Below are 13,728 nucleotides of genomic sequence, written 5' to 3'. Positions count from 1 at the left end.
GAGAAATTTTTACATCTTGATTTTACATTTTAATTAAATAAAATTAATATTACTTTATTAATTTACTTAGCGTAAGCATTTTCGAATAACATTTATATTTGCATAATAAAACGTCGAATGTAAAATTGTTCGATATTTTAATTTTTCTTACATATTCAAACAGTTGAAATTGAAAGAATCGATGTTTATTTGTAACAAACGCCGTATGCTCATTGCTCAATCATTTTGAATATGTCGGGCGTCTGATGAAGTCGTTAAAAATTTTTTAAATTATTTTAGTATACTTAACCATGTTTTCCCGAGCCGCAAAATCAGTTGTAAAATCCGTTGGATCACGTCGAACCTGTATTGGTGAAAAGAATTTTGAGGTATTTACGATTAAGTTTTGATAGCGAGATTCATTTTCATTTTATACATTTCTATTCGCTTCATTATCATAGATTAAATTGTCTATTTCTTTATCCTTTTTATTAATACATCGGTGTAATTAAAAATACTATTATAATTTAGATTGCTCTAATTGGCGGCGCTAGAGAAATCAGTCAAACTTTATCTCAGTTATTAAAAAATAACGTGAAACTGAATACCTTTGCATTATACAATGTGGCAGCTGTCAACAGGCCTTTGCCTTTTTACAATTTCTATGAACAGCAATTCAATTCTATTGTAAGTGATTCATTGTCCACATTTCATTTAAAAAGGTTTATGTAAATTAAACAAATTATCATTATAATTAACAATTTTTGTTAAAGAAAAATATTTGAAATATCTGTAAAAAAATAAATTTCAATTAAATAGTCATCAGAAATGCCAACAATGAGAAAGAAATCCCGTTTAGAGGAAGGCAATCGTTCAAATGCAGTAATTAACAGCATGAGACAAACAGACAATAATAATCATGAAGGAAATAATGGAAGGGTAAAGAATAAACTTATTTATTATTTACGCGTCCATTTGTATTTATTAGAGCGTATTCAAATCTATTAATTATGTTTAATATATTAATGTTTTTTATTGATTATGTGTAAATATTTTGTTTTGCTAATATTAAGCAATAAAATAAATTTTTGTAAAATTACCAAAGTATTTTTTTCTAATTTTTAATATAGAACTAATGAATTTGTCTCCCTATTTTAGAATTATCTTTATTTAGTATCATTAATATTTTTATTATTTAGAATTAATATTATTTTTTATTTAGAATAAATAATGAAGTTCAAATATTATGTAAAACTGTTGTATATTTAAATGTGAAAGATTAAATATAGTACATTAAATATAAAAAAAATTGTATGATAAAGTAGTCGATTTTTATATAGAATCAGACAGAGAAACTCGTGGAAGCTCTTTATCGTTTACCAATAGCTGAAGAAGCTCCAGCACTTAATAGTCCATTGATACCTATTGAGGAATTAATATCAAAGGTAAGAGAAAAATAAATATAAGAGAAAAAAAGTCTGTAACATTTATATTTTAAATTTACAACATATACAAAAAATTGCTTGATAGAATTCACTTTAAAGAATTCACTTTAATGTAGAACTATACTTAAAAGCTATCTTTATATATACACATTAGTTAATCCTACTTGATAAGTAAAGGTAAAAATAATTTTTAATATATTGTACAGATAATTGCATGTATGTTCAATTATGCTGTATATTCTATACAAATTTATAAAATTTTTTTTCATGGAATATTTTATACATAAAGTAAAAATATTTTTTATTGTGCACAAGTAGAAATGAAAATGAAAATAAATTTCATAAAATTAAAAAGATTAAATTTCATAAAATTAGAAAAGAAATAAAATCATTATCGTGCTCTTTTAAAATTATTTATTACGTCTTGATTCTCTTTTTCTCTCTCTCTCTCTCTCTCTCTCTCTCTCCTCTCTCTTTTTCTTTCTATCTGTCTGTCTATCTGTTACCAGAGATATTGATTTCTGTATTCGATATTATAATAACTCAATTTCAAAGAATGCATCTATTTTAATAATCATAACATAAACTGTATTGTCACTTTACTGGCAAAGGACAATAACAATCTCAAAATTCGCATATTTGCGTTTAATTATGTGACGTACAGTCAGTATCAACTTTTGTTATTTTTGGATATAGTGCACTATTGAAGAAATTATAATTTCATACATATTCATCATCTTTGTGAGACGCTTTATTTAACAAGATTTTCTTGAGCATTTAAAATTGTTTAAATCATCGCTTAAATAAAATAAATAATCGTGATGCGTGCAAATATTAAAATAATTGTAAAGTTCCAAAAAATTTGGTAACAGAAGCCTGAAGACGCTTGCACTGAAGATATATTATATGAAATGACGCTCTCAGATTTTATAAAAAATAACGAAATATAGACTGGGATATAGAGTTAGCTAATCTACGAATAAAATTAATTGATGCTGAAGACCAGCGACCACATGTAAATCTTTAACAAAGAAAAGGTCTACAAGAGAATCGATCTTGAAATCGTATCTCCGTCTGTCCTCAGGCGGGCAATGCATGCAGCAGGATGTGTCTTTATGTCCTGGGTGAGACGAGTTCCAGCAACATGAAAACCTGGCAAAGAAATTACGACACCGTTCCGATTTGCAAGTGGTTCTTCGACTTGATGTATCCATCGTTTCAGGAGTACGATCTGAAGTTCATTCCAGAAGCGAAAATCGCAAAGATAGATCGATCGATTAAGAAAAGAACGAAAAAAATCGAATATTTATCTTACAGTACATTCGCAACATATGTTGCGAAAAAAAATAATCAATTGTTGCTGACGTTTTTGTTAAATCATGGCGAAAAGCCGGCAAGAAGATTGATGAAGAAATTTAGAAATGTTAGTATACTTCCAAATATAGAGGCACATTGCAAAGGAGCAGAGAAATCGACCGATTGGTCGATACCAGAAATACTATTGAATACTAAATTGAAGTTATTACATGAGTTCTACGCTCGCATTATATTTCCTTTGTCTTCATTAAATTTTATAAATTACAAGCGTGAAAATAATCACGAAGTAGATTCATTCAATCATGACAGCGAAACAATGACGGACGATACGTTAAATGTCGTTGAACAGGAAAATTGGATTCGACGAACATGCTCCAAAATCAAATCCATACTCCCAGATCTGCAGGCCAAAATACGATTTCATTCGACAACACATTCAGACTCGTATTGTTCGGAAAATATTTTTGTAGTGAACCAAGTTCCATTTTTCGACATAATTTCCAACAATGCAATTCTCTTTGCAAAGGATTATAAAGCTGATAAACAGAAGGTTGGCATTCGGAGGAAGATACAGGAATTTTGTATGCAGCGAAAAAGAACTCTTAAGAAGAATATAGAGAATAATGATTTTTGTAACAAAAAAGAGGAGTCGTGTGAAGAGAGGGAGATAGAACACAAGTGTCAGAACAGAGAAAAGAGGACTGATTGCAACAGGAAAATAAAATGTACAGGCAAGAAACAAAATGTACTTTCCTACAAAGGAAGAAATAATTCTTGTAATAAAAAATATTCCCGCAATTGGCGTAAATCTTGCGAACCAAAGGCGGAGATCCAAGAAGATCCGTGTAAACCGAAAAAGGATATTCCTAGAATAGAAAAAGAACCTTGCCATGAACAACCTCGTGAAAGAAAGGTGGAAATCCAAGAAGACTTATGTAAAAAGAAAAAAGATGATCCTTGTAAAATAAAAGAAGATCCTTGTAAAACAAAAGAAGATCCTTGTAAAACAAAAGAAGATCCTTGTAAAACAAAAGAAGATATTTATAAAATAAAAGAAGATCCTTGTAAAACAAAAGAAGATCCTTGCAGAATTTCCAATATTTTCGAGCAAGAACAAACTTATTATGAATTGCATGACATAAGTCCATGTAGGAAGAAGAATGATATCAAGAAGAAAGAAGAAATAAAAAAACCAGAGTGTCGACCTGTTAAAAAGTTAGAATGTTCTGATAACACAAAAGAAAAAGACTCTTGAAATTATCTCACTTATGCATTATTTACGTATAAAATGTTTCCTGAAAAAAAAAAACTTTTAATGTCTCTTTTTATATATAGAAATCATAATAGAGTTAAAAATATTTCCGCCTCCTCCCTCCCCCCCCCATACAAGTATCAATTACAAAATCTATGTTAACTTTAAAATGAATTATTTCGGAACAAAATTTAATTTATATTAATGTAAATTACTTTAAAGAAAAAAACTATTGTTTTTATAATATCTCATATCTGTGAAGTACTTATATAAGTATATGATATGTTCTGTTACAAATCTGTTATAAATCTATGAGTAATAATAAATATTATTTTTTTTATACAATATTGTAAATTTTTTTAGTTATATTCTTTTAAGTAAGATGTCAAAAACACTCTAACTAAACAACTATATGATAATATAATTTTTTATTTCAGCCACAACCAGAAAATTTGACTGTGAAGATTTCAAAATCCGAAATAATAGCAGAAGTAAGTTTTTGGAATATTTATTATTATATTTTATTATTATAAAGGGGAATTTAATAATTTTTTTATTTGATAAATAAATTATGAAACTATAACGATATCTTTCGTATTTGAGCATATTTTATTTGCCCATTTTTTAAATAAAATTATACGCGATTAAATTAAAAAAATTATCTAAATATAAAACTCGCAAGAATGTTTTGTGATCGCTGTGGCTCCACCTCCCTTCTGCCTCTTTTCTCGTTGAATTGTCTACTTTAAACTATTCAAAATCGTACAATACGTATACGTGAAAAAGAATATCTTATTCACATAATGAACTATTATAAATTCTATTTCTGATTGCTTTGGTCGTCATCTCTCTGCAGAGAAGAGAGAGTTCAAGTTCATTGATGACATCTGCGGTAAAAATAACGGGAAGTGGAAAACCGATCGAGTCCAATCGGATCCAAACCAACAGAGATTTTCTATCGATCACCAATTCATGTCAACAGTTTACGGAAATCAATTTTGTTAAAGATTTTCAGCAAGATTTCAATTCGACAGTCAATCACAAGGATTGTTCCGATTTTTCTTTTCTACATAATCATTTTGTCACTCATCCTTGCTATTGTAACAATCAGTGTGATGAGTTTGAGAAATCGAAATTATTATACGATGATTATTTCCCTCAAGGTGAAGAATACGAAGACGAGATTGGTACAGACTATCAACTAAATAAAAAAATAAAAAAACCTAGTGAAGAATCGCCAATTATCGACGAGGAGTATGACACATACAATTTTGACCCGATGATGCTGTTGTTTGAAAATAACAAATATGTCAATAGAGGTCCATTAATGAGGTTTATCACACGTGTACATTTTTCAAGTATTGAAGAATTAACAGAGCCTGATCGAATAATGCTGATGTCAGAAAAAGTTTCCAACAAGGACGCTGTCGAAAAATTGCAAACTTTGATCGAGAAAGTAGCAGAATTCAAGCGTCGAGTTTTCCGATTCAAACATGAAGCATCGAAAATCGAGGATACGACAGACGGAAGAAAAGAAAAAAAATCATTAATGAAAACAAGGACAATAATTTAATGAAAATAGAAAACAAATCAATGAATTGATCCTATTTTTTGTATAAATTAAAGAATCACTTTGTGTAAGCATGTAAGCATTAGCTTCTCTATTATATTTATGAACTATATTCGCATTAAATCATTATTTTCATTCTTTACTCATACAAGCGCTTTGCTTTTGTCTTATTAAACTCTCTAAAGAAGGGAGGTGGGCCAAGAGCGCTGGTCGGGATTATCGCGAGATTATTGAGAAAGTGCAGCAAAATTCTTCACGAATTAATACGTAAAAACCAGCAGGCAGTTAGTGGCAGAGTACTGCGGCTAGATGAGCCAGACTGTGGCGAAGATTCGCCTGGTGAACCAAAAAAGAATCCATGCGATCCACCCAAGGGCCCCTGTCAGCCCATGGAACCACCGGGTTATCCCTTCAAGCCAAAACCCAAAAAAAAGCCATTCTGCGTTCATTGCCCACCCAAGAAACCATGCAAGAAAGAGTATTGCTGAATCGCGTCAGTAAGAGACAGAAGGTACGTGGAGGCATCAGTGGCTATCATAAATATCATTGATGGAAACGAAGAACTGTTGTTATTTTTAAAAATATAAATATATATTTCTTTATCTTCATCTGTTTTTCTGAATCCCGCAGGCTATCCAGAAGCTAAAGTTACAAACGGAAATTTTCCTAAGAAGTCTATCAAGACCTATCTTTGGAATAGGAGAATTAGGATTTAATCGATGGAACTATAAAATCTATTCGATAAATATGTTCAATTCAGGATTGATTTACACAAGAGATTTTAATTCCTTCAAGCCTAGAAGCCTTTTAAGACATAAATCATTTGATCGGATTCACGAACAATCAAGAAAATATTTTTTGAAACGTTCATTCATGACGAAACGAATGGATAAACTGCCGGCTTTGAATGGACCAATATCGGCAATGTCAGTCTGCTATTCAACAATTCCACCTTCTTATCTACTATTCTTAAAATTCATTGAGAAATATTTTCTGCTTTATCATAATACTTTATCATCGCTATCTTGTCATTATAAATCAGTCAATTTGCTACGTTCTTTCGCTTTATATTCGAAATTCGTAAAAAAATCGCCATTCTTAAAGATCTGTCGAGAGAAAGATTCACAATTTCTGGAATGTCTAGAATACTCGAAGTCATTAGCACCATCTTCTAAATATTTGACGTGCCTCGAATATCTTTTAAAATGGAAACTCCTATCTCCAGAACTTTGCAAACAATATTTTTTATCATGTTCTAGATCTCATTTAACGTGCTCACATTCACTTTCACAGTGCTCACGAAATGTTTCCAAAAACATTCAGAAAATATCCAAGAAGCTTCCAAAATTACAAAGAAATAAAATGTATAAGACGTCTTCTCATCGTAATCTCTGTTATCCGATTTTCTTGCATAGGCATGGCTTTCTTCACTGGCGAGGATTTCACAGTTCTTTGTTTCTACTTGCTAAATCAGATTCTAATAAGCCTTCCGCTGGCAAGAAAATGGATAAAATCTATAAATCTACCGAGAAAGCTGATGAGCATGGCAAATCTTGCAAGGAAAAAAGCGACGTTTGTCACCAAGAAAAGAACGATAAGCAAGTCAAGTGCAATAAGCAAAACGAGAAGACGAAACCAAAGATAGAGAAAAAGATCGTGGATTCCGAGTGTAGGAAGACTTGTCTGCCACTAGGTAAGTGCGAACTGCCTCAAACTTTTCCACCACCGAAGATGGAGTATGCAAAGGTAACGTGCGCACCGCCGAAGTTTATGAAGCCTAAAGCGTGTCCAAGTATGGAAGTCTTCCAGAAAGATGATAAATTTGATATAAAGATTAAACTGAATAACATCAAAAAGAAGCAAATTTGTGTTCCACTTCCATTGCCGAAGCCACCGAACGCACCTATCGTACTTTGTCCTTGTCCACCACCACCCAAAATACATCCTGGCCCTTGTCCGTGCTATGAGATGAAAATCTTAAAAAAGCGACCCTCGACACACCCGTGTCTGTTGAAGAAGAAATATTCCTACCCCTGTCCCACTGGCATACACTATTGTCTTCCAAAGAAGCCAAGCAATCTACAAGCAAAACGAGAAACTGTAGGTTGCGAAGAAAATAAGAAGAAAAAGAATACGTCGGCATCTTGAAGCATCGTATGAGAAACGAAGCATAATATATTGGTCATTATTTTTTAAATACATAACCAGAAAGTTAAAAAAATTTTAACAAAAAAGAGGATTTATATTAAACAAGTTTCAAATATCAAATAATTTTTTCAAAAAATTGAACATTGATTTGCATTAAGAATAATTATTTTATATACAAAACATTGACTTATATACGCAAATTGTTTTGTCAAAAAATTTTGATAAAATAATGACTGATTATTGTTCAAAAATATATACAGGATGATAGTAAGGAATAAGTTTTACAGAAAAATATCTAAGATAAAGATGAGAAAACAAGAATAAATGTGCACAACAGTGATTTCTGCGAGATCTATGAAATTAGAAATTCGGTCTCCTGGATCGATAATTGTCAACAATTTAAGGCCGACTTGTTCATCTTCTATCAGATTTGCGATTGATAATGTATTTCTCCGTCTAATGATTTCATTTTGTTTATCTGTAATTTTTTTTCAAGAAAGCATTATTGATCGCGAGAGTTTAGTGCAAGATGAACAAACCAGCTACCGATGCATGTTGCTCGTCGCGTGACTAACGGATTATCTATTCTAAAATTATACGCTGATAATATATACTAATGCGTGTGCGTGTTCAGCCTAACATAGAAGGATTCCTATAAATATTAACTACAATTCGATAAATGTGTATAATGTTTATCGAAATGTATCAACTTAAAAATATAAACACATCATGCATATCAAAATCATACGTTATAAAATAAATTTGTTGCGAATGATTTCCGATATTATTATGTATAAAAATTTAATTTGCATCATATTTTTTGCATTAACACAACACAAGAAATGATTAATTTATTTGATTTAGCTAAAAGAATTTAAAAACAAATTATTTTCGTTATTTTGAATAGATTTTGTTGATCATACGGCATTCGATGTGCATCTTACTAATTTTTTAAAAGAAAAAAATTCAAGTCTAAATTCGAATAGATCTCGCAGCTAATTATACAAAATGTATTATTTTCCTTTTGCGCGTATGCCACAAATTAATATCTTAATACTTTCACAGAAAAGCGATGAATATAGTCGACTAATCGATATAAATGATTCATATTAAATTTATTTGGAACGCAAGCTCGGGATTTGTATCTTTCATTTTTCTCTATTTTGTGTAATACAAAACAGATAAACTAGATAAGATGCTAAATGCTTGTGAAGAGTTAAACAAAATATTTGTCAATTATTAAAACAAATTTTTTTGATACAAAGAAAGGCTTTTAGTTTATACATCATGTCGACTATATAAACTTTACTGCACATTTCATCAATCGATTATATATATCATACATTTTATAAATAAAGTCTTGTTTATTAATTAATATTATTTAATATTGACTTTTTTTGAATACAAAAATGTGATAACTGTTTGTATTTTCCCGGCAACTCGATATGGAAGAGATGATTATAGGTTTCAATGAAAGCCTCACATTTTGCGAGTTTCACAACCATTTCTGCTCAACGATAGGTCATATCCATTGCTACGATGTGTTTTAACGAGGACGAAATGCGGGAATGATATGCGGGATGAAAGGGAGGACGAACAGCGGATTGCTGTGAATAGAGAAAATCGATTTCTACTGTTGGTGATCGGTTCCAATGTTTGATTCCCGTTTGTATACGCGATAATAATCGTAGCTGTACGTGTGGACGCCATTTCTGCCGATTTCGACGTATATCATGCGAATGCGTATCAAGGCAAGCGCACGATATGAAATCGGCATCAAAAACGTCTCGTTACAATAATATCGACATTTATATACGATGGGGATTCAGTCAGAAGGAAGTTTGGGCGGCGGAAAGACGAAGGTCCTTATCATTTTATTATTGGGGTGGGTAGACAACCCTCGCCCTTCTCCGAATGATGCTTTGCTTTTACCTCCCCCATTGTCTGTCTCTCGAGTTGGACCTCGACGCTCTCTTAAAGGCTTAAGTGCTGTTTCCAAGCGCTAATAATCTATCCTTTCTACTTCGCTTCCTGTTTATTAAAATGGAAGCGACTCAGTCGTTCACATCATTACAGAGCCACGTACGTTTAATTAATTGTTATCATTTTAAAAAACTCTCTAATACAAATATAAATTATAATTGTAATTATATAAATATAATATATAATAATATATAATAAATATAATATATATATATAAAAAAAATTGATGTATAATTATACGTTTATATAATTATGCAAGTAGCATTTTCTATTCTCCTTGTATGATTTGTTGAATTGACACAAACTTCAGATCGAAAAAAATATTTTAGTATATATATCGTTTTGATAAAAAAAAAACTATATAATTTTTATTAAAAATAATACAGATTTCAATAAGAATGCACTCGGTATATATATTTCAGTATAGTATTGTATCAATTGGCGGGAAATCCAAGAGAACGGTCTCGGCCGAAATCGCTTTCGATGAGAGTTATCTCGCGCTCGCGGAAACTTCTCCCACGGCGTTCTCCTCGCGCCAGGTTTCACCGGTGCAAGATATCGCGAGCATTATCACGGGCGTTCACCGTGATTGGTCGGATTCGAGGGTATCGTCTCTTTTTCCACCCTCTCGCTCGACCAATAAGTGACGTTTCCAACCGAGAAAGGGTGCGCGGAGGGTAGGGAACTCGAAAGGGGGTGGCAATTCGGCGAGAGAGACGAGAGGAAGTGCAATGTTCCGAGGGGGTTGCGAAGGAGGGAGACGAGGAGGAAGTGAAGCGATAGAAGAGGAGATGGAGGAGGAGGAGGAGGAGGAGGAGGTAGTGGAGGACGAGGAGACGGGAAGGGGAGAAAACTCTCTGCGTGGAAGAGAGCCGAGCGGGTCGGGCTTCTCGGTGGAAACAAGCGGGATGGATAAACTTCGGAGCGACTGTCCCCGAGGCTGATGCATAATTCAGGAATCGTCACCGGCGAGGATATTGCCAATTTGGCGTCGATGAAAATACGATCGGATTTGTGTCGGCTACCGCCCAGAATGGGGCTCGCTCGCCAGGATACACATCCAGTGAATTTAACACCTTCGCCCGACCGACCGACCGCCCACCCTGCCGTACATAATTGCATCGCAACCAATCCGCGGACTGGTGTACACACGATCGCCTCTCTAATAGCGTTCGCCGTTTTCACGCCGTTTCCGATATGGACGGGGAGTTAAGAGTTCTGTGACATCGCCGGACAAATTACGGTAGCCAATAGCTTCGTGCGGCGCTTTATCGTCGCACGGCGTCGCGCGTAGTCGCTGTAATGAATGGTGAAAACGCATCGAGATGTGATACAGAAACGAAACTCTATTAAGCATAGGAATTTTTATTCCAACCAATTTAATGTAAAACTTCTGAAATTATCAAGCAATTATATATGGAAAGAATGATTTTACTGAAAATATATATATATATAATTCTAAAAATTCTTTAATAATAAAATTTAAAGAGATATAGATTTAAAAATATTTTGTTGGACTATCAAAAAACTATATAAAACGCTCAAGTATAATGCTATAAAAAGTTGAGATTCTAGCTTAATCATCCTGTAATGAATATTTTGATCTGATCTAACAAAATTGTTCTTCCTGTGTAGAAAGCCTTTTTTGTATAATTTAAAATATTACCGTTTAAATTCTTTGATAATTATCTTAATATATTTTTTTTGTATATTTTTTGGAATATTATACAAAATCGATTGCCTTGATATAAAAAAATCACTATTCGTTGTAATATATCCTTTTATGAGGAACAGTAAACGTTACGCCGGATTTTAAGTAAATCAATGTTTATCGTGAAATATTCCAATGTATCAGGCTCGATCATATGATTTCTTTTTTTAAATTCAAAGGCTTATAGAATGTCGTGTATTCTTTTTTTCTTCAAAACGGCGACGGTACGATTCTGATACTGATTGATGGAAGATTATCGGTTTTCCATGGTTTTCGCCACAAGAATTTTCGAGGGTGGCAGTCGAAAAGGCCGTATAGTAAAGAAGGATCGTCCAACGTTCGACGATTTTCCACGGATGTGGGGACAACGCGCGGCATGAAATATTTATAGGAAGAAGAAAGGGGAGAAACGAGATATCGGGGCACGATGAAAAGAATACATTTCGGATCGATTCAATTTGTCAACGCGCCGCTAATTGCGTTATTATGCCACTCTTTTGTGCGCCGAAACGCCTCGATCATCAATAATCTATAAAAACTTGGCGTTGATAGCGATGAATTGTTGAGCGAGAGAGGATTCACGGAGAGAGAGAGATTATGAGAGGATTATGATTTCCTGATATAGCTTAGATTAATGAATAGAAGTGAGTTTTTTGGTAGGGATAATTGAGTTGTTGAATGGAATAGCATAAGTTATATTTTTCATATTTTGATATAAAAATATTTGTAAAAGTCGACCATTAACCTAATCTGTGATTATTTATAAATGAGAAGAAATTTTTAGCAAAAACAATCTTAAAAGGAATAAATAACATTTTAGGATTTTAGAATTTTTCAATAAAAAATTTAATCTATTTAACTATTACGATTAATTTTCATTTCTTATGATTTATTAATAATGAGTATTTTTCTTGCAATTTATTTATATTAAATTAAAAATCATTTTTAAAGAATTTTTTTTCTATAGAAAACGAATGAAATGGGAAAGAAATTGAAAAAAATGTAGCAGTTTTCTTGTAAATTTATTCCTCGGATGGACGAAGGGTTTGGTGACTTGGCCACCGGGTACCAGAAGGCGGGAAGAGTCGAAGATTTATGATACCGGATGCGCAAATACGGTGAAACTTCCCCGTATCCGGAGTGGCGAAAACTTTTGTCGGTATACGCCTGGCGCCTTTCCTTTTTTTCTTCGATTTTGCAATCGTTAGGATACGAGGCATTTTTACGCGAAAATATGTAGAATACGATAAGGTTCCATTGATATTAACTTTTAAAATGAAATTATTAAAATTATTATGCAAAGTGCAAGGTATGATATACACACTTAACTCTGGTATTTAAAAATTAATTTGCATTCTTTATGTATGTATGAGCTTTTTAAATTGACTTTTATGTCTCTTAATTTTAATATGAAAAAATGTCTTATAAGAATCAAAGAATTTTCTTCTAAATTATATAAATATTTTTCCACATTAACTATTTATTTTATTACTATTTTATTTAAGTAGCTCTAATTTAGAAATATTAATCTTCGCATTTTTCTAATAACGATCTCGGACATTCAAGCCTGTGTCCCAAATGACACTGAAAATTCGAGTTATACAAGTTATCAAAGTTCTTTCGGTCCGATTTACGCGGGAGGATCTATGGGAGGGAATTTCAAGCGAACAGGGAGTCACGCTATCGGACCGAAGGTTAAATTAGATTTCGTACTTCCGGGACGTTGCAAGAACCTTAAAAGAGGAGGTAAGCGCGGGCAAACGTCCTCCTTTCCTATATCTCTCGACAATCTCGTTCGTTTGTTTCTTATTTGTTTCCCGTGGTCCTGTAGTCGAATCGGCTAACTTGTTTGTTCGAAGGCTTTGCTAGCTTTATGCAATATCTTCTCTACGACTTCGCAGATTTACGACTGTGACAAAAAAACGTAATCTCTCGTTGAAATCAAGGAAATATTACTATTTTACCTTTAATACTTTTTTAACATTATGGATATAATTACTTACATCATTTTTATTGTACTATTTTTATTGTATATTTTTTTGTACACTATTTTTTTTTATTGTATACTTAATATTTTTATTGTATTATTTCATATTTTGATTACGTTTAAGAAAATATTCTTTGATTTGAACTTTTGTATTACAGCACTGTGTCAATTTTATATTTTAATGTTACCTTTATTAATATATGTGTGTGTGTGTGTGTATTTATGGCTAATAAATTACAACTTTTATTTTTTATGAAAATATTACGATATAAAATATAAACGTGTGACAATAAAAATACATGATGATGCTGTTGAAATGGTATGTGTAGTTTTGCA

At 32.3% G+C, this 13,728-nt stretch overlaps 1 protein-coding gene across 1 annotated transcript; it reads left to right on the top strand.

Moving 5' to 3' along the window:
* Positions 1-816: 816 nt before the first annotated feature.
* Positions 817-7,711, top strand: LOC105627317. Its single transcript, XM_012208603.1, has 7 exons — positions 817-918; positions 1,320-1,424; positions 2,509-3,654; positions 4,431-4,484; positions 4,850-5,449; positions 5,716-6,041; positions 6,979-7,711. The coding sequence occupies exons 1-7, from the start codon at positions 817-819 to the stop codon at positions 7,709-7,711; spliced, it is 3,066 nt and encodes a 1,021-aa protein (XP_012063993.1).
* Positions 7,712-13,728: the final 6,017 nt, after the last annotated feature.

The sequence above is a fragment of the Atta cephalotes genome (assembly GCF_000143395.1).
Source record: "Atta cephalotes unplaced genomic scaffold scaffold00008, whole genome shotgun sequence".
Classification (NCBI taxonomy): Eukaryota; Metazoa; Arthropoda; class Insecta; order Hymenoptera; family Formicidae; genus Atta; species Atta cephalotes.
This window is presented reverse-complemented; position numbering and strand designations above follow the sequence as displayed.

Bases quoted from the DNA above. Each gene is read 5' to 3' on its own strand.
- LOC105627317 (XM_012208603.1), top strand. From the start codon at position 817: ATGAGAAAGAAATCCCGTTTAGAGGAAGGCAATCGTTCAAATGCAGTA. The intron at 4,485-4,849 runs GTAAGTTTTTGG...ATCTCTCTGCAG, and splicing joins AATCCGAAATAATAGCAGAA to AGAAGAGAGAGTTCAAGTTC. The intron at 5,450-5,715 runs GTAGCAGAATTC...TACTCATACAAG, and splicing joins TGCAAACTTTGATCGAGAAA to CGCTTTGCTTTTGTCTTATT.